Source organism: Grampus griseus (genome assembly GCF_964374135.1).
Source record: "Grampus griseus genome assembly, chromosome: 7".
Lineage (NCBI taxonomy): Eukaryota > Metazoa > Chordata > Mammalia > Artiodactyla > Delphinidae > Grampus > Grampus griseus.
The window spans coordinates 72,015,118-72,039,259 of NC_139001.1; the positions used below are offsets into that span (position 1 = coordinate 72,015,118).

The 24,142-nt window shown below is 42.5% G+C and overlaps 1 protein-coding gene across 1 annotated transcript in view; it reads right to left on the reverse strand.

Moving 5' to 3' along the window:
* Positions 1-24,142, reverse strand: part of TANC1 (tetratricopeptide repeat, ankyrin repeat and coiled-coil containing 1) — a 229,711-nt gene that overhangs the window by 109,911 nt on the left and 95,658 nt on the right. The window contains exon 4 of the mRNA XM_082658840.1: positions 17,560-17,760. Coding sequence (XP_082514966.1) covers positions 17,560-17,760 — 201 coding nt within the window. The remainder of the gene's footprint in view (positions 1-17,559; positions 17,761-24,142) is intronic.

The window sequence follows — 24,142 nt, forward strand, 5'->3', positions numbered from 1 at the left end:
TTCATCCCTCTATTTTAAAAACAGTCAAAAGAATAAGACAACACTGCCAGAAGAACCAAATCCTCCCCGGCCCCACTGTATTTCCATCCTTGGTCCTCAAATGCAACCTGTCCTATAATGCTGTGTGAGACTGAGCCACTGCGGGCCAGTCCAGACTTCATGCAGGGTTCTTCTTCCCCTACGGGGCAGTCTTCCCACCCAACCCAATCCCTGTCTGCCATGTAACCCCTAACTCATGCTTGAATAGCACCCTCCAATGTCACCTGCGCTTGGAACGTTGCCAGCTCCCCAAAGAGATGCTTGCTCTTCTCTGTGTGGTCACAGCACTTTGTAGACACCACAGTGTCTTAAAAGTCATTGCCTCTCTCACTAAACTGGGAGGCCCCCAAAGCTTAAGGCCAGAGCATGTATTTACCTTTACATCTACCTCATCTCTAGAGCAGAGCCCAACACGCAGCTGATGCTCAGTAAACCCCTTAAAACAAATGTTTATGGAACCTCATGAAATCACTGAGTGAAGGAAAGATGGAAGTAACCCAGAGTGCCTCTGAAGCCATTTGGAAAATTAAAGTTCACCACCAAAAAAAGTCCCAATTCCCGTCCACCCACAGTGTCCTCTTAAGAAGGAAGCCTTGAACTATCTCTTGCCAGCTTAGCTGCCAGCAAGTCCAGAAGAGCTGGGGGAGAAGGAGCTCGGAAGAGCGCTAATGCATAAAAAAGGGCTGTTTTTAAAGGCTAAAGGGCACACAAACTAAGACTTGCCAGTATGAAAGGAAGAAATGTGGAACATGAACCACAAAAATAATGAAAAGGTGTCCAAATGCAAATCAAAAATGTGATTCTCTTAAGCAGTCTGCTAGGACGTTCCTTTCTCGTTTCAGGGAAAACACATGGGACTCAACACATCTCTACTTTTTCCTTTCTGTGTATCATGAAGAAATCTACAAGCAACAGTGCGAGTCAGTCACATGATTGGCAGGTAACAAGCTACAGTCATATTTTTCCTGCCTTAAAAGGACCTGTTATTCCTCAATTGCTTATTAAAACACCACAAACTTAAGAAAAATATGCAGTAAAACTTAACATCAAGTTACTATCAAGTCCCTGGCCTGGACTGTGACACCACTTCTTCCTGACTGAGAGTCTCGTTGGGCTCGGGTGGCCGTTCCAAGGCATCCTGTACAGCCGGGCAGAAGCAAACGTCACCTCAAGACAACACACAGATGCTGGGTGGTTTCCCTACTCTCACCCGCAACATCTTTAGCACCAGTTTGCTTCCCTGGGAACTGCTTTCCACACTCCTCCAAAACATGGTTACTTGCATCCTCACAGGTTGACCTTTATCACTTTCAGTAAGAGCTAAAATGGGACCAAGAATAAACAAGGTATTTGGTCGGGAGCAGCACAGACAACAGGAGATGAAAACCATGACCAGAGCTAACAAACCCATATCCAAATATCAACAATTAGACTTTACAGGTCCCTGCACTGAAGCTGTGGAGCTTTCCCTGCTGTCCATGTCAGAAAACCAGACTGAAGCCAAAACAAGAAGTATGAGAGAGGCCAACAAAGGGAGAGAGGGGCGAATTACCTGCTCTGGGGAACCAGGGGCAGCAGAAGCGCTTCTTGTGGGGGTTTTAGGAGCCAGGCACTCGTCACACATTCCCTCTATCCTCTCAAAGGCCAACACAGTAGGTAGTTCATTCTCATTCCCAGATGAGGAAAACCGAGAATCAGAGAGGTGGCAAAGTAATTTCCAAGGACACAGAGCTACTGAGAACAGGATTTGAACCCAGGTCTGCCTGTCTTTTAGGGCCAGAAGCTTCCCACAATGCCACATAGCTTGGGTAGAATTTCTCCATCTAGAAGGCAGCGAGGTAAAAGGCGGAGTGTCCAGAAGTTCAAGCTTATCTAACGCAAACAAGATCTGCTTAAACCTCACAACTTCCAAAAACACCCCCAAACAAACAAATCATGGACTCTGCAAATCTTTTGCATGCATATACTCATATTTTAATGTGTACATGAGAACATATACACACTCATTCAAATCTTAGAGAATACATCTGGCTCTAATAGGAACTGTAGAAGTGGAAAAAAAGGTTATAAATTATTTTGTAAAACTAAATTATTTTTAATAAAGCTATTGAATTTTTGCTAAAGAGCTCAAAGTCGACAATCATTCTTTGATTAACACAACAGGAGATTCCTAGCCTGTCAGCCTCACCACCAAGACCTCTAGCTTCCATGTCAAATATTAACACTAGACTCCAGGATGTGTACAACAGGCGCATATTTTCTTTTGATTACTGAAGACCGTCAACATCCAGAGTCCTTGTGAAACGTCAAAATGCCTGAGACAGACGTGTCCATAACACTTCCTGCATTCTCAGATGCCACTCCCCTCCTGCATTACAGTGGAGCAGAGTTACCTCACTTGCTTTCAACTACATGTGTTCTACGAGATGGGGGATGGTTCTGGAGGATGAGACACACACATCTGCTTCTCCTTCAGCCACTCTCAGCCCCTACGTGCTTTTCACATAGTGGAATTCTGGTGTATAAAGTACGTGATTTCTGGTACAATGCCATCCTAAGTACAAACTATCTACTTCACCTGGTGCAAAAAACAAAACACAACAATCCGCCAATGGCAGAAGAAAAATGGTGGTACCATCCAAAGACGCTGTGTCTACATGTAGCCTTTATGAGCCATTTGAGGGATGCTCAAGGGTAACCTGATGCAAACGTTTCTGCCTTACATTCTTTTTCATTTACCTGGGTAAGGAGCAACTTTGTAACCCTGTTCTCGTGCTCAGCTTCAGACAATACGTAGCTGTCTGCTCAACTTTCATTGGACTTTTGCTCTCACTGCCCAGTGAACACATCTAAACCATTTTGGAGCACTTACTCTCTATCAGCTTCATGAATCACTGTTTCTCATTTCAACGAAGAGCTCATGGGAGCTTCACAGATTACTGAGGCAGGGCACCACCAGGAATCCGACCTTTTTTCTTTACCTAATTGTCTCTTTCCTGCTAAGAACTACTGCTTTCTTAAACCTTTGCATTTGCATCACTAGTTCCAAGAGCTGGCTTCCTTTACAGGGGAATTTTACGACATAATTTTAATTACTTCACACGAATCATGTGCAAACCAAAAGAAGATGAATAACATAAGTAGTTGATGGCAGAGCTGGAACTGGAATCCAGACAGTCGGTCAGTCACTGCGTTATGCTGCTTTCATCCTATTCACAGGGAGCAAAGCCTGCTGCACATCAAGAAGACATATGTATGCCAGAAAGCATACAGATCTGAGGGTGAAATTCCACTGGGAAGCATCTGGCTGAGGACAGGGAATCAAGAGAACCGATACTGTGAGAATCAGCCACTGAGTCAGATGAAGGAAGTTGAAGATGGGCTCCAAGGCAGACGGCTGCAGTGAAATAGCCAGCACCAAAGGAGAGCTTGGGTACCATGCCCTACGCTTTACGGTATACATCTCGATTTCACTTCCCCTATAAGAGAAGCACCATTATTACCCCCATCGCTCAGATGAAGAAACACCTATAACTTAACCAAGCACACCAAGTGGGAGGTGAATACAGTTCTAACCTGCCCAAGACTGGGGTGGAGAAAGGCACCTATCAGGATCATTAACAACTCAGCTAAAACCAGAGACTCACAGCTCCCTAACTTATGGTGGCTAACTTATTCTCCTAGGCTTTTCCAAAAGTGAAATTGATTCTGAGTAGGCCTATATCTATTAAAGAAATTGAATCAATAATTAATAACTTTCCAAAACAGAAAGCACCAAGCCCAGACAGGTACCAATTCTCTACAATCTCTGTCAGAGGATGGAAGCAGAGGGAATACTTCCTAACTCACTCTATGAAGCCAACATTGCTCTAATACCAAAACCAGACAAAGACATTATAAGAAACCTACAGAACAATATCTCTCATGAGCGTAGATGAAAAAATCCTCAACAAAATACTATCAAGTTGAATCTAAGAACATATAAAAAGAATTACACATCACAACCAAGTGGGATTTATCCCAGGTATGCAAGGCTGGTTCATCACTAGGAAATCAACTAATGTAATCCATCACATTAATAGGCTAAAAAGCAAAATCACATGGTCATATCAACAGATGCAGAATATGTATTTGACAAAATCTAACACACATTCTTGATAAAAACTCTCAGTAAACTAGGAATAGAGGGGAACTTCCTCACCTTGATAAAGATATCTATAAAAACTCTACAACTAATATACTTACTGGTGGAAACAAAAAGCTTTCTCACTGAGATCAAGAACAAGGCAACGATATCCCCTCTCTCCACTCCTTTTCAACATTGTACGAGAAGTCCTAGCTAATGCAATAAGACAAGAAAAGGAAATAAAAGGTATACAGCTTGGGAAGGAAGAAATAAAACTGTCTTTATTCACAGATGACATGACCGTCAATGTGGAAAATCTGAAAGAACTGACCAAAAACTCCTGTAACAAGGAATTATAGCAAGGTTCTAAGATACAAGGTTAATATACAAAAGTCAATCAATTTTCTATATGCCAGCAATGAACAAGTGGAATATGAAATTAAAAATAGGATATCATTTGCATTAGCATCCCTCAAAATGAAATACTTAGGTATAAAAAGCAAAATAGATACAAGATCTATGTGAGGAAAGCTACAAAACGCAGAAGAAAGAAATCAAAGAACTAACAAAATGAGAGATGGTCCACATTCAAGGATGGGAAGACTCAATACTGTCAAGATGTCAGTTCTTCCCAAATTGATCAACAGATTCAATATAATCTCAATCAAACCCCCAACAAGTTATTTTGTGGATACTGACAAACTGCTTCTGAAGTTTCTATGGAGAGGCAAAAGACCCAGAATAGCCAACATAACACGGAAGAAGAAGAACACATTTCTTCTACCAGACTTCAAGATTTACTATAAAGCTAAAGTAATCAAGACAGTGTGGTATTGGCACAGAATAGACAAACAGATCAATGGAACATAACAGAAAGCCCAGAAATAGACCCATATAAATACAGTCAACTGATCTTTCACAAAGGAGCAAAGGCAATACAATGGAGCAAAGTCTTTTCAACAAATGGTGCTGGAATAACTGGACATCCACATACAAAAAAATGAATCTGGACACAAACTCCACACCCTTCACAAAATTTAACTCAAAATGGCTCACAAACTTAAAACTATAAAACTTCTAGAAGGTAAAATAGGGGAAAAGCTATATGACCTTGGGTATGGCAAGGGCTTTTTAGATATAATACCAAAGGTATGATTCATGGGAGAAATCACTGATAAGCTGGACTTCATTAAAATTAAAAGCTTCTGGGCTTCCCTGGTGGCGCAGTGGTTGAGAGTCCGCCTGCCGATGCAGGGGAGGGACACGGGTTCGTGCCCCAGTCCGGGAGGATCCCACATGCCGCTGAGCGGCTGGGCCTGTGAGCCATGGCCGCTGAGCCTGCGCGTCTGGAGCCTGTGCTCCGCAATGGGAGAGGCCACAACAGTGAGAGGCCCGCGTACCGCAAGAACCAAACAAACAAACAAAAAAACTAAAAGCTTCTGCTCTAAGACAATGTCAACAGACTAAGAAGATGAGCCACAGACAAGGAGAAAATATTTGTAAAAGATATATCTGATAAAGGACTGTTATCCAAAATATACAAAGAACTCTTAAAACTCAACAATAAGAAAACAACCTGATTTTTAAAAAGGACCAAATCTTAGCAGACACCTCACCAGAGAAGATATACGGATGGCAAATAAGCATACAAAAAGATGCACCACAACATGTGTCATCAGGGAAATGCCAATTAAAACAACAAGACACCACCATACACCTATTAGAAAGGCCAAAATCCAAAACATTAACACCACCAAATGCTAGCGAGGATGCAGAGCCACAGGAACTCATTCATTGCTTGTGAGAATGCAAAATGGGTACAGCAACTTCAGAAGACAGTTTGTTAGTTCCTTATGAAACTAAGCACTCTTACCATACAATCCAGCAATCACGTTCCTCGGTATTTATTTACCTAAACGAGTTGAAAACTATGTCCACACAAAAACCTCCACACAGATGTTTGCCGCAGTTTTATTCATAACTGCCAAAACCTCAAACCACCAAGATGTCCTTTAGTAGATGAATGGATAAATAACCGTGGTACATCCAGACAATGGAATATTATTCAGCACTAAAAAGATGAGCTCTCAAGCCATGAAAAGACATGGAGGAATCTTCAATGCCTATTACTAAATGAAAAAATCAATCTGAAAAGGCTACATACTGTATAATTTCAACTATATGACATTCTGGAAAAGGCAAAACCATGGAGACAGTAAACAGATCAGTAGTTGCCAGGGGTTTGAGTTGGGGTAGGGAGAGAGGGACGATTAGGTGGAGCACAGAGGATTTGGGGGGCAGTAAAAATTCTGTATAATACCACAATGATGGATACATGTCATTATACATTTGTCCAAACTCAGAGAATGTCTAACACCATAATGTAAACTTTGGACTTGGGGTGATAAAGATGTGTCAATACAGATTCATTAGCTGTAGCAAATGTACCCTCTGGTGGGGATATTGACAATGAGGGAGGCCATGCATGTGTGGGGACAGGAGTCAACAGGAAATCTCTGTACCTTCCATTTAGTTTTGCAGTGAACCTAAAACTGTTCTTAAATAAATTCTATTTTTTAAAAAAGGTGAGCTCATTAACTACCACTTAGGACCTTTGGCCAATAAAGGAGCATTTTGTTGGTGAGAGAAACAAAAAGAAAGTCACATCTCCTTGGAAGAGTTTCCTAAATTTTATTTCTCAGAACCCTTGCACAGAAAAGGGGTTCCATCTGTAACTGTTAGCTGGTAACTCTCAATAAACCCCCAGAGGCAAAGCTTACTGGTTTCAACACTCCAGGCCTGAATAATGAAGATTTTCTTGATGGTCCCGGTTGTCCTTTTGCAGGACGCTCCAGCTCTTACTGACCTCTCTTCTAGAGATCACCATTCTATGTCCACTTTCGCTTCCCAACTCCCAGCTTTGCACACCTTTGCCACTCTGCCTGGCACAAAGCCAGCTGTTCCTGCTGACCCACCCACAGACTTGCTTCACTACAAATTTGAGGATTCAGGCTGGAACATCAATCCTTCCTTCCTGTCGGTTTTGACCACTCACTAACTTTCATTAATGTTAGATAGGGGTGCAATAGCTTCCATGGGCTTCTGTGACTTCTATGTTTCTCTGTGAATCAGAAATGATCAAAAAGAAGAGGTTCCCACCGCCACTGCCTCTGCTCCCATCTATTTTCTTAAGGTAAAAACCCTCATTTCTGAGCACGGCACTTGGTTTGTTCTAGCCGCCATCTGACACCACCAAAGGGTGCACCTGACACTGCCGTAAAGTATGACTGGGTAAAACCTCCAGTCATCATTAACTACAGGTGGCGGGAATCACGCAGCAAAAAAATGCCAGAAGCCCGAGAAAGTAGAAGAGTGACAGGAACATAGAAAAGGAGGCATGAGAAGGCTGCTGACCCAGTTTCAAACATACTCCTCTTTGCCTATCCCTGATCATAGCAAAGTCCTGAGAGAGGTACGACCTTAATTAAGCATCAGTTCTCTCTAGATATGGGGAAAGGTATGTTCCCAGCTTTACAAATGCAAGGTGCTGTAATTTAAATTGTTTCCTGATTTTCAACCAATCACATGGAACTGGTGAAGGTGGACTACTAAAATCCTACTCATTTTAATAGGTGCATACCAGTGCCCCATCACCAGGGTAACTGTCTGAAGGAAGTGATTAGATCCTGTTTCCAAGTATCCAAGGGGAAACACAAAGGCAAGATCCAAAGACAAGGAACTCACGGAACGTCAAGGCAGTGAAACGCCATGAAAGGCAGTGCAGAGGGAGGAGGAAGCACAGTGCTACAGGTGTTTGGAACAGTAAGTTTTTTCTCATATAGGGAAAAGGAGAGACATAAAGGAAGGCTGGATGAAGCAACAGATGCAAGCCACACCTGAGGTCAACTCTGAAAGAGAAAGTTTTGACCTAAGACAGAAGAAGGAGAATAAGCAAAGGGGAAGTGGAACAGAAGGGCTGGTCTGGGCACAACAGTGACTTGATCACTCAAAGTCCATTCAGCAGGAAAAGAATCGACTTGTCAATAAATGGTGCTGGGACAACTGTATATCCTTCCTCATGTGCAAGAATGAAGATCACCCCTACCACACACCGTTCACAAAAAATGGAGTTAAAAAGGATCCAGACCTAAATGTAAGAGTTAAAACTATAAAACTCTTAGGAGGACACATAGGTATAAATCTTTGTGACCTTGGACTAGACAATAGTTTCTTGGATACGACATCAAAAAGACAGTGGCAAAATATTAATAAACTGGACATCAAAATTTGAAACTTTTGGGCTTCCCTGGTGGCGCAGTGGTTGAGAGTCCACCTGCCGATGCAGGGGAGGGACACGGGTTCGTGCCCCGGTCCAGGAGGATCCCACATGCCGCTGAGCGGCTGGGCCCGTGAGCCATGGCCGCTGAGCCTGCGCATCTGGAGCCTGTTCTCCGCAACAGGAGAGGCCACGACGGTGAGAGGCCCACGTACCGCAAAAAAAAAAAAAAAAAAAAAAAAAATTGAAACTCTTGCATTTATGACAATAGTATCAAGAGCACAGAATGGAAGAAAATTTTGCATATTGCATAACTTGTATCTAGAACATACAAAGAATTCTTACAATTACAATGAGATACCAGTTCACATGTACTACAATGGCTATAATCAAAAAGATTGATAATAACAAGAGTTGGCAAGGATGTGGAGAAACTGGAAACCTCATGCTCCACAGCTGGAAATCCAAAATAGTGCAGTCATGGTGGAAAATAATTTGGCAGTACTTCAAAAGGTTGAACATAGAGTTATCATATTAATCCAGCAATTCCACTCCTTGGTACGTACCCCAGAAAAAAATGAAAAGCTACAATCACACAAAAATGCATACACAAATGTTCATAGCATAATAGCCAAAAAGTGGAAACAACTCAAACGTCCATAAACTGAAGAATGGATTAAAAAACGTGCATATATAATACATACATGAAAGAAGCCAGTCACAAAAGACCACATATCATATGATTCTATTTATACGAAATGCCCCAAACAGGCAAATCCATAAAGGAAAAAAACATAGATTAGAGTTTGCTTAGGGCTGTGGGGTAGGGGGCTGGAGGGAGGGAGGAATGTGGAGTAACTGCTAATGCAAATGGATTTTTTTTTAAAGGGACATAAAAATGTTCTAAAATTAGATTGTGGCAATGGATGCACAACCCCGTGAAAATGCTAAAAACACTGAACTGTAAACTTTAAATGGATGAATTATATGATATGCAAAATATCCCAATAAAGCTGTTTTTTTAAAAATGCAAAGGGATAAATGATAATGGAAAAATATGTAAACTTGAATTGAAAGAACAAAAAACTTTTGTGAGTCATAAAACACTATAAACCTAATGGAAAATCATGAACTGGGAAAATTTTTGAATAACATACATGACTGATGGCCTTAAAACAAACAACAAGAAAGCTGTGGTAATTCAGTAAGAACTCTATATTGCCCCAGTAGAACAGAAGACAAATACCACAAGAATTCCCCAAAGAAAAAAGTACAAATGACCAATAAGTATATAATAATCCATTCACAACATTAATCATAACACTTTTCAACTAGTAATCCTAGAGTTAAAGCCTATCCAATGAAAATATAAAGAGGCTTTTAAATATTAATATGTAAGAATGTTCTTTATTTAGTGGGAAACTGGGATCGTCTTACATGTACGATGCTAGGGGGAGTGAACAAATACTATCATTTATTCACTACAGAAACAAGGCAGGAAAGAAATTCAACCAGACTTCCCTGGTGGCGCAGTGGTTAAGAGTCCGCCTGCCAGTGCAGGGGACAAGGGTTCAAGCCCTGGTCTGGGAGGATCCCACATGCCACGGAGCAGCTAGGTCCGTGTGCCACAACTGCTGAGCCTGCGCTCTAGAGCCCATGAGGCACAACTACTGAGCCCACGTGCCACTACTACTGCAGCCCGCATGCCTAGAGCCTGCGCTCTGCAACAAAGAGAAGCCACTGCAATGAGAAGCCCACACACCGCAACAAAGAGTAGCCCTCACTCGCTGCAAGTAGAGAAAGCCTACGCACAGCAACCAAGACCCAACGCAGCCAATAAATAAAATAAATAAAGAAAAAAACCCAGAAATTCAACCAACTATCAGAAATGGTTGTCTTTTTAGGGGCACGGGGGTGGAAGGGACCAAGATTTACTGTACCTTGTTCTGTACATTTTTGTAATGAATTTTCCTCCACAAATATTCTAAAATTTAAAAGATAAAGATAACAAATATCTACATCTACCTTCATTGAAAAGGAATTTTATCATATAATCACATATTCTTTACCAAAGTTCTCAAACTTTGCTACATATTAGAATCACCTGGGAAGATTTTTTTTTAAATCCCAACGCCCAGGCCATACCTCACATGCACTAAATCAGCATCTCTGAAGGTAGGACCCTTTTTTAAAGGGCTGCTTTAAATTTTAAAGCAGTCTTCTTTAAAATTCCTGGGTATGATCGCATGGTACAGCCAAATCGTGTATGGGTGAACCAGGAGTCACAGGCAGGAGAATTAACGGCACTCAAAGGTCCTTAAGTTCACAGTGGAGCAAACCGAATGCACACAGGTCTGTGTGTGAGCACAGAACAACAAAGTATGTGTGTCCTGGTCATGGCTGCATGGAGCGGTAAGGTACAGGCAGGGCCGCCCGGCTCCTTGGAGTAGGCGGTCATATAACAAGTTTGCAGGAGGAAACAAAGAGAGCTGTCCAGTTCACCACAGCAGGAGGAACCGTCCTTGCTGAAGGTCAGAGCCCTGATTGTGACCTGACTACTCAGAGGTGACAGCAGGACTGAGAACTAGCTGGTTCTTCCAGCAGACCTGTGCTGAGACTGTGTGTTCCCCGTGCTATCCTCCACCTCCCTAGGAAGAAGCCTCACAGATGCTTGTGTGTACAACCTCCAGCCTATAGCCTCCCCCCGGGCATGCAACCAGAACACAGTGCCATGTCACCTACAGCTCATGTGTCAGCAATGTGCAGACAGAACAATGCAGACTGGCACTGGCATAGGAGAACGTGCTAGGGCAGGGCAGGGGGCTGGACTTAGGGCAGCCTCTACCTTAACTTGCACACTGGGGCAAGTTCCGTAATGATGCTTCCGTATCTGCAAAGAGGCCTGACTGGTTGTGCCCTAGAGGCCTTGCCAACCCCAACCTGTCTGTGATCCTCCAAGGTCCGCGCACAGAACAGAGACTGCGGCAGTAGCTAAAACTGGAAGCCAGCTGAGTGTGGTTCTGACTATGAACTTGATCTGACTCAGCTGTGATAATTCCCTGGCCATAGTACCGTGGAAAGAAAGAAAAACTGGAAATTGAGAAGCGCAGACAGAAGGGAAGTTCAAAAGAGGAGGGTTACAGAACGACTACTCTCAGCCTCTTCTTGCTGATTCTCAGTGGTCCACAACGAGGCCTGACGAAGCACCCTACTAGCCCATCCACTCAAGACTGTCCCCTGAAGATGCTGACTTCAAAAGGAGGCACTCAAAGAACGCTGGCGGGAGTGTGTAATCAATGCAGCTTTTTGTAAAGTGACTGGGCAGTATGTACCAAGAATCTTTAAATCTTTAAAAATGTAGTCCATCGGGCTTCCCTGGTGGCACGGTGGTTGAGAGTTGGCCTGCCGATGCAGGGGACACGGGTTCGTGCCCCGGTCTGGGAAGATCCCACATGCCGCGGAGCCTGCGCGTCCGGAGCCTGTGCTCCACAGCGGGAGAGGCCACAACAGTAGAGGCCCGCGTACCAAAAAAAAAAAAAAAAAAATGTAGTCCATTTAGTGCAATACTTCCACTTCCCAGAACCTGCTACTCTTGAGAGATCAGACGTATGTAAAAGTTACTGAACAAAAATATTCACATGGGGAGTTCTGGAGACTGGGTGCACAACAATGTAAGTGTATGTAACATGACTAAACTATACATTTAAAAATGGTTAAGATGGGAAATTTTATTATGTGTATTTTATCACATCTAAAACTAAAAATTCAGGCTTCCCTGGTGGTGCATTGGTTAAGAATCTGCCTGTCAGTGCAGGGGACACGGGTTCAAGCTCTGGTCCGGGAAGATCCCACATGTCGTGGAGCAACTAAGCCCATGCGTCACAACTACTGAGCCCACGTGCCATAACTACTGAAGCCTGCGCGCCTAGAGCCCGTGCTCCACAAAAAGAGAAGCCACCGCAATGAGAAGCCTGCACACCGCAACAAAGAGTAGACCCCACTCACCACAACCAGAGAAAAGCCCGCGCGCAGCAACGAAGACCCAACACAGCCAAAAATAAAATAAATAAAATACATTTATAAAATTAAAAATTCATAGGCATTTAATAGCAAAAACAAAATACCTTGGCTCACGCTACAATTTTTTTAAACTGAAAAATAATGTAAATATCTAACAGCCAGAAATTAGTTAAAAATCAATTACGGAATATTGAAACAATGGACATCGAATGTCAAATTCTTCAAGCAGACTGGAACGTGCTCATGATATAATATTCAGTGAAAAATGGCAAAGCGCGTGTGGTCCTGGGTTTAGGAAGAATCGATTGAAAAAAAAAAAAAACTAGAAAATCAAAACACTAAGCATAGTTCTGTCTCTACACTGGGATTTCCAAATTTTCTACAAGAAACACTCCAGCAGGGTGAGGGAAGGAGGGCCTTGGTGGACATTAATTCATGGTCCAAGAATCAAAGGGCAGAATGATTTCCACTTTACAGCCTGTCAGCTTTGAGGTTTTTCCCTTAAAGAAACAGACAGCCAGAGGGGTTTTCAAAACTGCTGCATCAGCTCTGTCAACTGACACAGAACTGGGACTGGAGATGGCAGAGATGCAAATACAGCAGCTCCCCTCATACGTTCCAAGACCCCCAGTGGATGCCTGAAACTGCTGATAGTACTGAGCCCCATGTATACTATAGGGTTTTTTCCTATGCATATATACCTATGATAAAATTTAATTTATAAGTTAGGCAAAGTAAGAGATTAACGGCAGTGACTAACAATAAAATAGAATGGGGCCTCTCTCTCAAAGTACCTTACTGTACAAATTTAACACATTTTCTATCTTAACTAAAGCACTTATCACATACCGTGGCCATAACTTTTACAGTCTGAGGTGCGAGAGCAAAACTAGCACACATTTTTTTCCTTCTTCACAATTTCACGAATAGAAAATTCGTTCTTACCATAGATCTTAGCTACCTCAGCATATGATTTTTTTTTCCTTATTAAGTCAAGAACCTTTTCACTTACAGGAAAGCACTTTACAAACCGTTCTCTTTGCATAACTGAACTGCCAGCATCACTACTCTTGCACTTCAGGTCCTTTATTAAGTAAAATAAGGGTTACTTGAACCCAAGCACCTCGATATCACAACAGTGGATCTGATGACTGAGGGGGCTATGCAGAGACTAATGGGCAGGGCACACTGGACAGAGGGACGATTCACATTCTGGGCAGGACAGAGCGAGACTTCATCACGTGAGCTACTCAGAACGGCACACAATTTAAAACTTATGAACTGTTGGGACTTCCCTGGTGGTCCAGTGGTAAAGAATCCGCCTTCAAACGCAGGGGATGCGGGTTTGATCCCTGGTCGGGGAACTAAGATCCCACAGGCCACAGGGCAACTAAGCCTGCGCGCCACAACTACTGAGCTCGTGCACCTCAACTAGAGAGCCCGCGTGCCACCAACTACAGAGCCCACGCGCCCTGGTGCCCGCCAGGCTGGGTAGGCCACAACTAGAGACAAGCCCGTGCACCACAATGAAGAGCCCGCGCACCGCAACAAAAGATCCCACATGCCTCAACGAAGATCCCACGTGCCCCAACTAAAGACCCGACACAGCCAAAAAAAAAAAAAAAAAAAAAACTTATGAATTGTTTACTTCTGGAATTTTCCATTTAATATTTTTGGACACTGACCACGAGTAACTGAAACCAAAGAAAGAGAAACCACAAATAAGGGGGGATGACTATAACCAGCACTACCCAGCCTCCCCATATGCGAGGATGAGAAAAGCAGTATCACCCACTTTTCACCATCTGCTGTTTTACTCCATTCAGTGTTTTAAATGGTTGCTCTGTGCCTCCTTTTGATCCATAATGGGCCCAAAGTGATCTGGGAAATGTAATCCAAATATAAAGTAACAAATTATATTACTAATAAACAATCCACAGGAAATGGGCTTGCTCTTCTCTCGGAGACCAAAGAATGCATTACAAATATTAATGAATTCTTAACCCAAAAAGGCTTGCACCAGCCACAGCACTACTTAATGGATACTGATCCTTGTTTTCATCATCAGAAAATTTATGTTTCATTTAGAAAAAAACAAAAGATGTGAAACAGTACTCAGGAAACTGAATCTTCCGACTAGCAGTGAAAAACATATAAATAAGGTGGAGCAAGGTGGAAGGAGAGTAAATAAAAATAATAACTAGCAATGTAAGTGGAACGTAAGAAACTCAAGTCATGTGAAATGCAGGGTCACATTACTGCGACATTAACGACGTTTTCTCTGGTCCCGAGTTCCCATGGCCCAGGAGCCAATCACCAAGTATACTAGCATACAAACTTTCATTATTAATGCAGGCTGTGCTGAGTGCCTGTGACAGGAGTTTATAGTATTTGACCTTTGCTAGAATAACAGTTTCGGGCCAACAGTTTCTTGATTAGCGTCAATTAGTGAAGACGTTCTACCCAAACAAGTAAAACAGGTTTGGTTCTTGGTGCAGTTTTTTTCATTTTGTTTTTGCCTTAAACAAAAGAAAAAGGCATCTAATCTTACAAATGAGAACAGAAGTCAGCATCTCTCAGAGCTGGGGCTGAAAGATGATGTGCTCCTGAAGCAAAGCCAGATGGGGAGGGAAAACAGAGGGGGTGGGGTAGGCGGAGGCGGGTCTCTAACTATGGGCTCTGCGCACACACCATATTTACTGTATCATTAGCAACAACAGTGCTAGCTTTTTAAATAGATGGCTATTTTAAAATCCAGAGCATGTTCACAACCGTATGTCAACTATTTTTATAGGCAGGTAGAACATTAGGACTCTAGATACTTTTCCAACAATATGGTTTAAACAGAAATCTGTGTGTGTTCGACACTGGAAAAAACATTGTTTACTGTCTGATGCATCCTGAGTCACTGCCATTTTTAAGCAAGCACCTCTGCCTTTAACTTTCCTTTTCGAATTAAAATTACCAAGATAATGAAACCAAATTAACACTGTGAGACACTAATTTGATGTACAAATTTGGGCAATCCACAAACACTGCCCCACCAAAGAGGAAGCTGCTTAGTGTATTTAATTATCATTTGGACCAAAAGCATCTAATATGGAGAATATTTCCTTCAACCCACTAAAACGTTGAATGTTGCAGAGCTAACTACTCCCTTCTATTCATAAGGCCTTGCAAAGACCTTAGCAGACATAAATTTATTCCTATGGAGAAAAACAAACTTTGGGATATTTTCTCTAAAACCAAAGATATCTAATTTGGTCAGGACAGAGGAGATGAGGCCTTGTCAGGGATTTCTCTGCAGGTGTGCCTGCAGCCTAAATGAGACTCTTCTGGCTTGCCACTCTGCCCAAGCTTGCCATGCCATTCATTGCTACCTGATGTCCCCCTAAAATGCCACAAAATAAATAATAGTAACTGTGAAGTGATGAATATGTTAGCTAACCTTATTGTGGTAATCAGTCTGTAATATTTTATATATATATATATATATATATATATAAAATCACTACATTGTATACCTTAAACTTACAATGTCATGGGTTGATTATATTTCAGGAAAGCTGGAAAAAAATTTTTAAAGATTGAAGTCTCACTAAAACTAACACTGATTTTTTTATTAATAAAACTATACCTGAAATGCAGTATTCCCCAGAGTCTCTCAGGTGTTGGCCAATCCTAGGGCCCAAGCAGCATCAATTCATCTGCAGTAGCACAGACTATAGGAGGGAAACCTCTATTATCTGTTTTATATAGATGAGGTATACTTGGAGAAGACATCATGCCCATCCTCAACCATCAGACATAGGAAGCACATACACACTAATTCAAGAAAAAAGGACAAATGATGAAGCTAATAAGAATAAAAGTAAAATGCTGTGCACAATTTGTAAAAAGGAGTAATTCCAGTGGGCTAACCGGCAAAAGAGGCAGTGTGGGAACTGGAATTTGAAAGAAGAGAAGAAATCTGACAAAGAGATATAGCAGTAGGGGGAGGGCAAAAAGAAGAAAGGACATTCCAGGAATTTCCCCAAATACTGATAAACAGGTCAGATTCCTTGGCACAGGAAATCACTTCATACCAAAGAGGTTTCCAAGTTCCAGCTAATGACTGGATTGTAAACAATGTTGTCCAAAGAAAGTTCTAGAATAAAAGATTTTGGCCACTCACCAATTCACAGCACCATTTCTAACACTCAGAGCTTAAGGTTTGCGCTCTTAATTTTACCCCACATAAACTGCAAATATCCACTAAATGATTCAGAAATAATGCCTATAACATCTCAAGTAATACACTCATTCAGGAGATTAGAAAAACAGATACCAATTTCACAGTCCCAGAGCAGATCTTAGATCAATTCCAAACATGTTTATGTGTAAATGTGACCAATTCTTACAGTGGCATATGATCAGTAAGGCCCCAATTTATCTTGCCCTCAGTAAACAAATACTCAGAAAACCTCAAAGAAGATCAAAGAACTTTTATGATTCCGTGTATCATTATTTTGGAAAGGCCTTCCTCACACCTGATTAAAGTTAAATAATGTTTGAGTTTTTATTGGTAAAGTTAAGTGCAAAAAGTCGGTAATAATAAGGGAAGCCAAAATACTTCATACAAGTAATCCATAAGTCCCTTGTTCCACCCCTTTACAAGTCTGAATTTTCACCAACAATTAAATTTTATAGCTGCTCAAATGCTGGATGATGTAATCAAGGAAACACATCAGTATATAGCGCTGGGTGGGAATAAACAGACTGTGGTCGGATTACACTTGCCAAAATCCATAACCTTTAAACATACCACAATGAATTTAGATTACAGCGTTTCCCTAATTTGTGAACAAGAAAACAAAACTGATGGTTAATATTGATAACATGAATCTTTGTAAAACTATAGCCTGGGCAATCAAAATAGTTTATATATAGGTTGAACTAAAGAAATCAATCTATTCAAATCATCTTTTTTTTTTTTTGAAGATTCCCTTCTTCGAGAAGTTACCGTAACAAAGAAAAAACCTTCTCCCAGAAGGTACAAGCACTAGTTCTGCCTAATTCCAATACATGCAGCTCGGGGGCTGTTTTGTTGCTCGCTTACCTGGGGACTTTTTGGTTGATCTTGATGGCACAGAGTGAGACTGTCGAGGCAGCAGAGGTGACGAAGGCAGAGACATGGAGACACCTTTGGCCAAGCTCACCCTGTAGGCGTCCTCTGCCACTGGAAGGCTGCTCACAGAAAACTCACCACCATGGCCAGGGGGCAGGACTGGAGGGGAAATCTCCAGACCAAAGTCACCTCCTGGAGTGGAGAGAGAAAACCTTAGGTTAGGCCATCCGTGATAGCTAGATGCGAATTTAATTCCTGAGAACTACATTCTTAGAATTCCCATATGCCATATGTGTGTGTGGAATTTTTTTTTTTTTAAGATTCTTCTTGCATCCCATTCACTTCATACTCCGCATGGCACAGACTCCACCATCCTACAACTCAAGCAGCCCAAACCCTTAGTCATGAGACTGGAACCGTGGCTCACTGATGAAGCAGGTTCTCCTCAGTATTCAACCCCTAAATGAACTTAAGGACAAACAAGCTTACTGTAACGAAATTAAACATTCTAGGGAACTCCCTGGCAGTCCAGTGGTTAGGACTCTGCTCTCTCACTGTCGAGGGCATCAGTTCAATCCCTGGTTGGGGAACTAAGAACCTGCGAGCTACGTGGTGCAGCAAAAAAAAGGGGGGGAAATTAAACATTCTAGTGGTAGACGTATTTAAAAAAAAAAAATACAGAGGAGGCAATTGCAGTGTAGAGAGGACACAAGGAAGGGACTACATCGGCTAGGACCAGCACCTCTGAAAAAATACAGCCAGTCCTCAAGTACTCATATGACATGCTTTCCTCCTTACCCCCAGGTATATACAAAGAAGCAACTGAGATGCTGCAAGAAGAAGAGGTAAATCATTTTCCTGATGATTAAAAAAGCATCTTTAAGCTCTGAATTATATACAGCAGAACTGGAAAGGTATAGAAAGTTTTCCACAAGCAAACTTTTCTCTCTGATGAAAGTTATCCAACTGATGAAAGTTTACCATGCCTTCCTGACTCTGAAAAATCGAGGCCTGGATTTGAACTTAAACCGTCTGTCTAGCCAAGTGGGAACTCAATTTTTGCAGATCTTTGTGTACAATACTCAAAAAGGATGCAACCCCAACTGTCAAGTTCCCAGTGGCATCACTGTACTTGTTTTTCATGTTAGGAGGCACGGTGAAGTAGAGAGTTACCCCCACCACAGACCGGGGGCATTTAAAACAGGCAAACAGGCTCATGCATGGCTTTCAAAGGCAACTCAAAACAAGCAGAGCTGTGAACAGAAAAGCCACAGGTTCCGCAAGGCATAAATTGGCACCATCAGAAAGGTAATTTCAGTCTCAGCTGGGCCAGCTATGCTTGAAGGGGTTTTAATAAACTTGGGAAACTAAATATCCAAATGACTGACATTTGAAGAAACAACGAGAATTACCAGGAAACTCTCACTAGAATTTTCAAAAACAAGGACATTATGTCAACACCCAAGACAAATAAATTGACTTTCTGCCCATGAGGGAGGGAAGCAGGAAGGAAGGAGTTAATGGAGATCCTTACTTCCTAAGTCCAAGTGAACTGCAGTGTCTCCCACTCTGGTCCTCTTACAACCCTTGCCCACCCTGCTTCCCGAGCCTGCACTGTAAGATACCATCACCACCAATGCCCAGGACCCAGGAGCTAATCTCTTAACGCCACCATGGACAAGCCTGAAATCCTTCAAAAACTCCTCCTTGGCGTCTTAAGCCAGGGCGTGAAGCCTCCTAGCTGCTTCTCCTTCAACAGTCTGGCGAGGAAACAGATCTTAAGGCAGAACAGGGGGTGCACCACAATGCCAACTCCCACTGGGGCTGAAGGTCCACCATACTGAGACTTGGGACAGTTGAAGGGACAGTTGTTTTCTCTGGTCCAATATCAGGTTCTCATGACCAGTCCCCACCACCACCTCCGTCTCATCTAGGAATGCAAGCAGGTGCTGTACCTACAAGAATGGTGCCTGGTCATCTGATCCCTGGATGTGTCACAAGAAACCCTAGGAGACAGACGAGAACTTGGAAAGCATTGAGGCTACAGCCCACAGCCCCAGGGAGTTACACACACAGAATGTGGGGGGCCTTGAAGAGGCGACACTGGTTTTCCATGTGGCTTGAAGAAAGCTACCCTGCCCTGTGGCTGCCCTTACACCGCCTAAATCACCAACCTGGGTACCCAAATAGCTATGGGATGGCCTGATGGGAGCAGGCGCTGTGACAAGGCACTGTCTTTTCCTACTCACACACGAGTATCTCTGACCGAAAACAAACAAACCTCAGATTTCAGGTCACTTAATCTGGATGAGGACACAAAATGAGGGAGCAATGCATCTTTTATGACAACATCAGAAATAAAACAATGAGCTCATTACTGAGAGAGGGTTTATTTTCTTAAATACTTGGAATTCTTCAATGACACAAGAGAAATTGGGGACTGAGGGGTAAAAGAGAATTAAAGAGTTTCCTAATTACAAATTCTGCCCATAAACTTTGTTTATATCAAGCAAAGCAAATATTTTCATTAACTGCAAGTCTGGTGGGGATGAGTTTCCAAAGAAAGCCATAACCATGAAGACCTTCAGCTTTCGGAGCAGCTGTGCTCCAGCACTTTGATTTTATGTGGTCTGCAATAAAACAGGACTTAGAGATGGGGTTTGGGGAGGAAGGATCTCTATTTCAAGTTTACTTTGACATCTCACCATAATATCAGTCCCAAACATGCTGTGCTGTTGGTTTATTTTTCAGATCCCTAACATCCAACTTCCTTTTATCAGAAAGGCACAAAGCAGGGAAAGGAGTTTTATGTATGAGCAGGTGGCGCAAAGAAGTGGGTGATCCAGCGGCTTAGAAGCTGGAGACAGCACTCCGGAGTCTGGTGCTTTAACTGCAACAGGCAAGGGGTTCAGGTCAAAGTCAGTCCAAGAGCATCACAAGGATGCCGACGCCAGTGCCAGAAAGTGAAAGTCTCCTGGGGCATCCATAGGACTAAACAATATTGGTTCTAGGCAACATGACACCAGAAATCCTCCAGTTGATTTCACATTCCTCAACAGATGCTTAAAGAGGTTTAAGAGGAATTAAAAACATCTCACTGCAACAACCAGCGTGGCCAGCACATTTCTTTTAGCTTTGAATACATGTTTTTCTGTTGACTGTGACCTATTTTATTCCCCACCTCAATTAAGTGATGGGAAATACACCTCAGTCCGCCTTCCTGTTGCTGCAGCAGAAATGCCCAGGCCAGGTAGAACGACGCATCCCTTCCAGGGTAGGAAAACCATATTATCAACTACCTCCTCCAGTTCCTCTGGCAGGTGTTTCCCATTGATTCATCATGGACACTCACATCCACCCCAACGTGCTTTCACTCTCTGAGAGCACCTAGTCCAATCACACAGGTTCTCAGACAAGAAGCCAGGGCATGGGGGTTATCCGTGAGGAGGAGGGTCACAGCTAGAACTTCCAAAATCCCCCCAAGTGGCTGGCTCACGCTCTAACATACTCACTACTCGACACATTTAAGAACTTAACTTTGAAGAAAAAAAAAAAAAAGGAGGTACTCAAAATAGACATGTTTTTATTTTGTTAAAAACATTACTTGGCTGGGCCGGGTCTTAGTTGCAGCACGTGGGATCTTCATTGCTGCGTGCGATCTTTAGTTGCAGCACACAGGATCTTTAGTTGTGGCATGTGAACTCTTAGTTGCGGCATGTGGGATAGAGCTCCCTGACCCGGGATTGAACCCAGGCCCCCTGCACTGGGAGCACGGAGTCTTAGCTACTGGACCACCAGGGAAGTCCCAAAATAGACATGTTATTGAATGAGTTAATTCTATAAAGGGGTCAGCACATTTTTGCTATAAAAGTTTAGGCTTTGTAGGTCACACACAGTCTCTGTCATTCATATACATAACATACACACACACATACCTTTTCTTATTTTAAAATCACCAACTCTGAGTTTCAAAAATAAAAGACCAGAAAGGGCATGAGGGTATAAGGTTCTTCCTGTTTGTAATAAATATAAATACACATACGGATATATGTAATAAATAAAAGTAAATACACATACATATATACTCACTCACACATGCAAAAACTAAATCCAAGTCATACTTTGCAAAGATAATAGAATTATCAAAGGGGATAAAGCCATCCAATAAGGCTTTTTAAATTGGCAGAAATAGCTTGTGATAACAGTTCTTTTTTAATTTTTTCCACTATTACAGGCTGTGAAAAGGGATTTAAACTCATAATGGCAGAAAATGCGAACCTGGGAGATGATGAGTGTTTAAAGGCGGCTATGCAGAGTGGCAATGTCCAACATTACAGATTAAAGTGCATGGAGTGCAGGATTAAGGAAGGCTTAAAAAAAAATGAGGGCAACGAAGCCAGGGAGATGAAAGTAAAACTGCATTTCAAAAAGAGCAGATCTGAGAAAGGCAAGGGTGAGCTTAGACATTCAGGTAAATAGGTCTGCAGATGCAGGAAGTAAGATTTCCATTTATTGTGCCATTGAAGTGGCTAGATGGAGGAGGGGGGAATGGAAGCTTAGAATAGAAAGAGAAAAGATGTTCTGTTTATCCAGTTCCAGAAAACGGGACTTGTGCAATACATTTAACTAGGGCATTAAATGTGTTAGGGCTTCTTTTGTGCAGTCCCTGCCTGGGAGTGCTCTCATGTTTCTTAAACATATTTTCCATCATAACGCTTTATGACCATATAACTCATATATATTTACAGAAACCTAGAAAATTGGAAAAAATTTCTTCCCGCAAGATCCAGTATCATTTTTGAAACCCTCAGAAGTTTCTCTCTGCAACTGAAAGCACTTTAAACCGCTTTACATCTTATAGGATCTCCCCAACTACCCAGCCAGAGCTGATTGTTAATGTGCATTTTCAAAAAGAAAGATTAATGTATCCAAGAAAGCAATTTTCCAAAACATTATTCACACAGTCATGACTAATTCTCAAACAATACTGCTGAGAGGCAACAAAGCAGCTAACTCCAGAGTACAGAAAAATCTGGTCAATAGGACAAGTTTACCCTTTTGTCTTCAAAACTCCAAGTGGGTTCTAAACAGAGCTCAGTAAAGACTATCCTCACAGTTTTATTCTTAATACCCAAGGGTTACAGAACCAAATGTACTTTATTCCAAAACAGATGAGTAAACAGACTGGCATTTCCTCTCTAATTGTCAAAGTTTTCCCTTTAAGGCATGTTGCCATGCAAGAGATTCTGAGCTTTAAGAATATGTATATGACCTCAGAAACACTCCCACTCCCAAGCCCCGGAGGGTGCACTTTAACATAATAAATGCTTTTTTAGATACACTATGTGTTAGGACAGGGTTTCAGGCACTTTGTATCATTGCAGCCAACTCATGAAGGTAGGTGCTAGTATTATGTCCCTCCTTCAGTGAGGAAACTGAGGCACGGAAAGCATCAAGTATCTCGCCCAAGGACCCCGGTAAATGGCAGACTCAGGTCTGACCCCAGGCAGTGCGATCCAGAGTCCATTCTCTCGGCACTGCTCCCCTAAGGAAAGGCTACTGAGAGATGCCTTTCCACATTATATCGTTTTGTATACCTAACAAGGAAGATCAGAAATAGTCTAGGTAGGTCTACACGCACACAGTACCCCGCCACTGTGAGAAGAAACCTGTTCCCTCACCTATTTTCACTTTTCATGCTGGCTGCTTAATTAGCTCCACAGCACTCCATTTGGGAGGCACCCAGGCCCAGTGTTCATTAATTTTCTTTCAGTCACACCTTATGCTGTCACCATACAGGCAAAGTAGATCCGAGATAGATGTTCGGTCATCAAGCACCCTAAACAGTTTCCTCTTCTTTCACTTTATGCTGTAAACTCATTAACTCTCGCAGCCTCCGGGCCTGCTCTCTCTGCCTGGGGTGGATGTGCTGAATGCCATTCCCACCACACAGGACAGAATCCTGACACTCTACGTGGCCAGGTGATGAAGGTAGCCGTGGGACAACTGTGACCAAAAGCAACCCGGGTTCAGGGTTCACCTTAAATCTGCGTGGAATTCATTATCCTACATCTCCTTGTTCGGATAAACTCATTGCCCAAGTCCATGGGTCCTGTCAAACACTCCACACTTGGACTCTGAGATCTGCCAGGCCCGCTGCACAGGACTGGAGCAGGAGTTCCCAGCCCTGCCACAGAAGGGAGCCCGAGCCCTTCCCGGGAAGGCTGTCGTGAGCGCTCTGGGGTGCAGCCTGGGCACCAGTCGTGAGTGAAAGCTCACTAGGTGATTCTCACGTACAGCCAGGAACGAGAACCGCCAAAGATTGTGAGACCACAAGAAAGTGGTCAAAAAGATCTGAAACGTTTTGTGTTCCTATTACAAGATAAGGGGTAGGGAGGGAGGGGTGGGAGGGAGATGAAAAGGAAAAGAAACTTGAGGGAATAATCATGTAGATGATTAAATAAATGTTCCCCTTATGCACAACATGCATTCCTTGAGTGTATGTATATATACACACCTGTGTTTATATACACATGTGCACACGCTGTATGGTTTTTTATGTGTATATAAATAA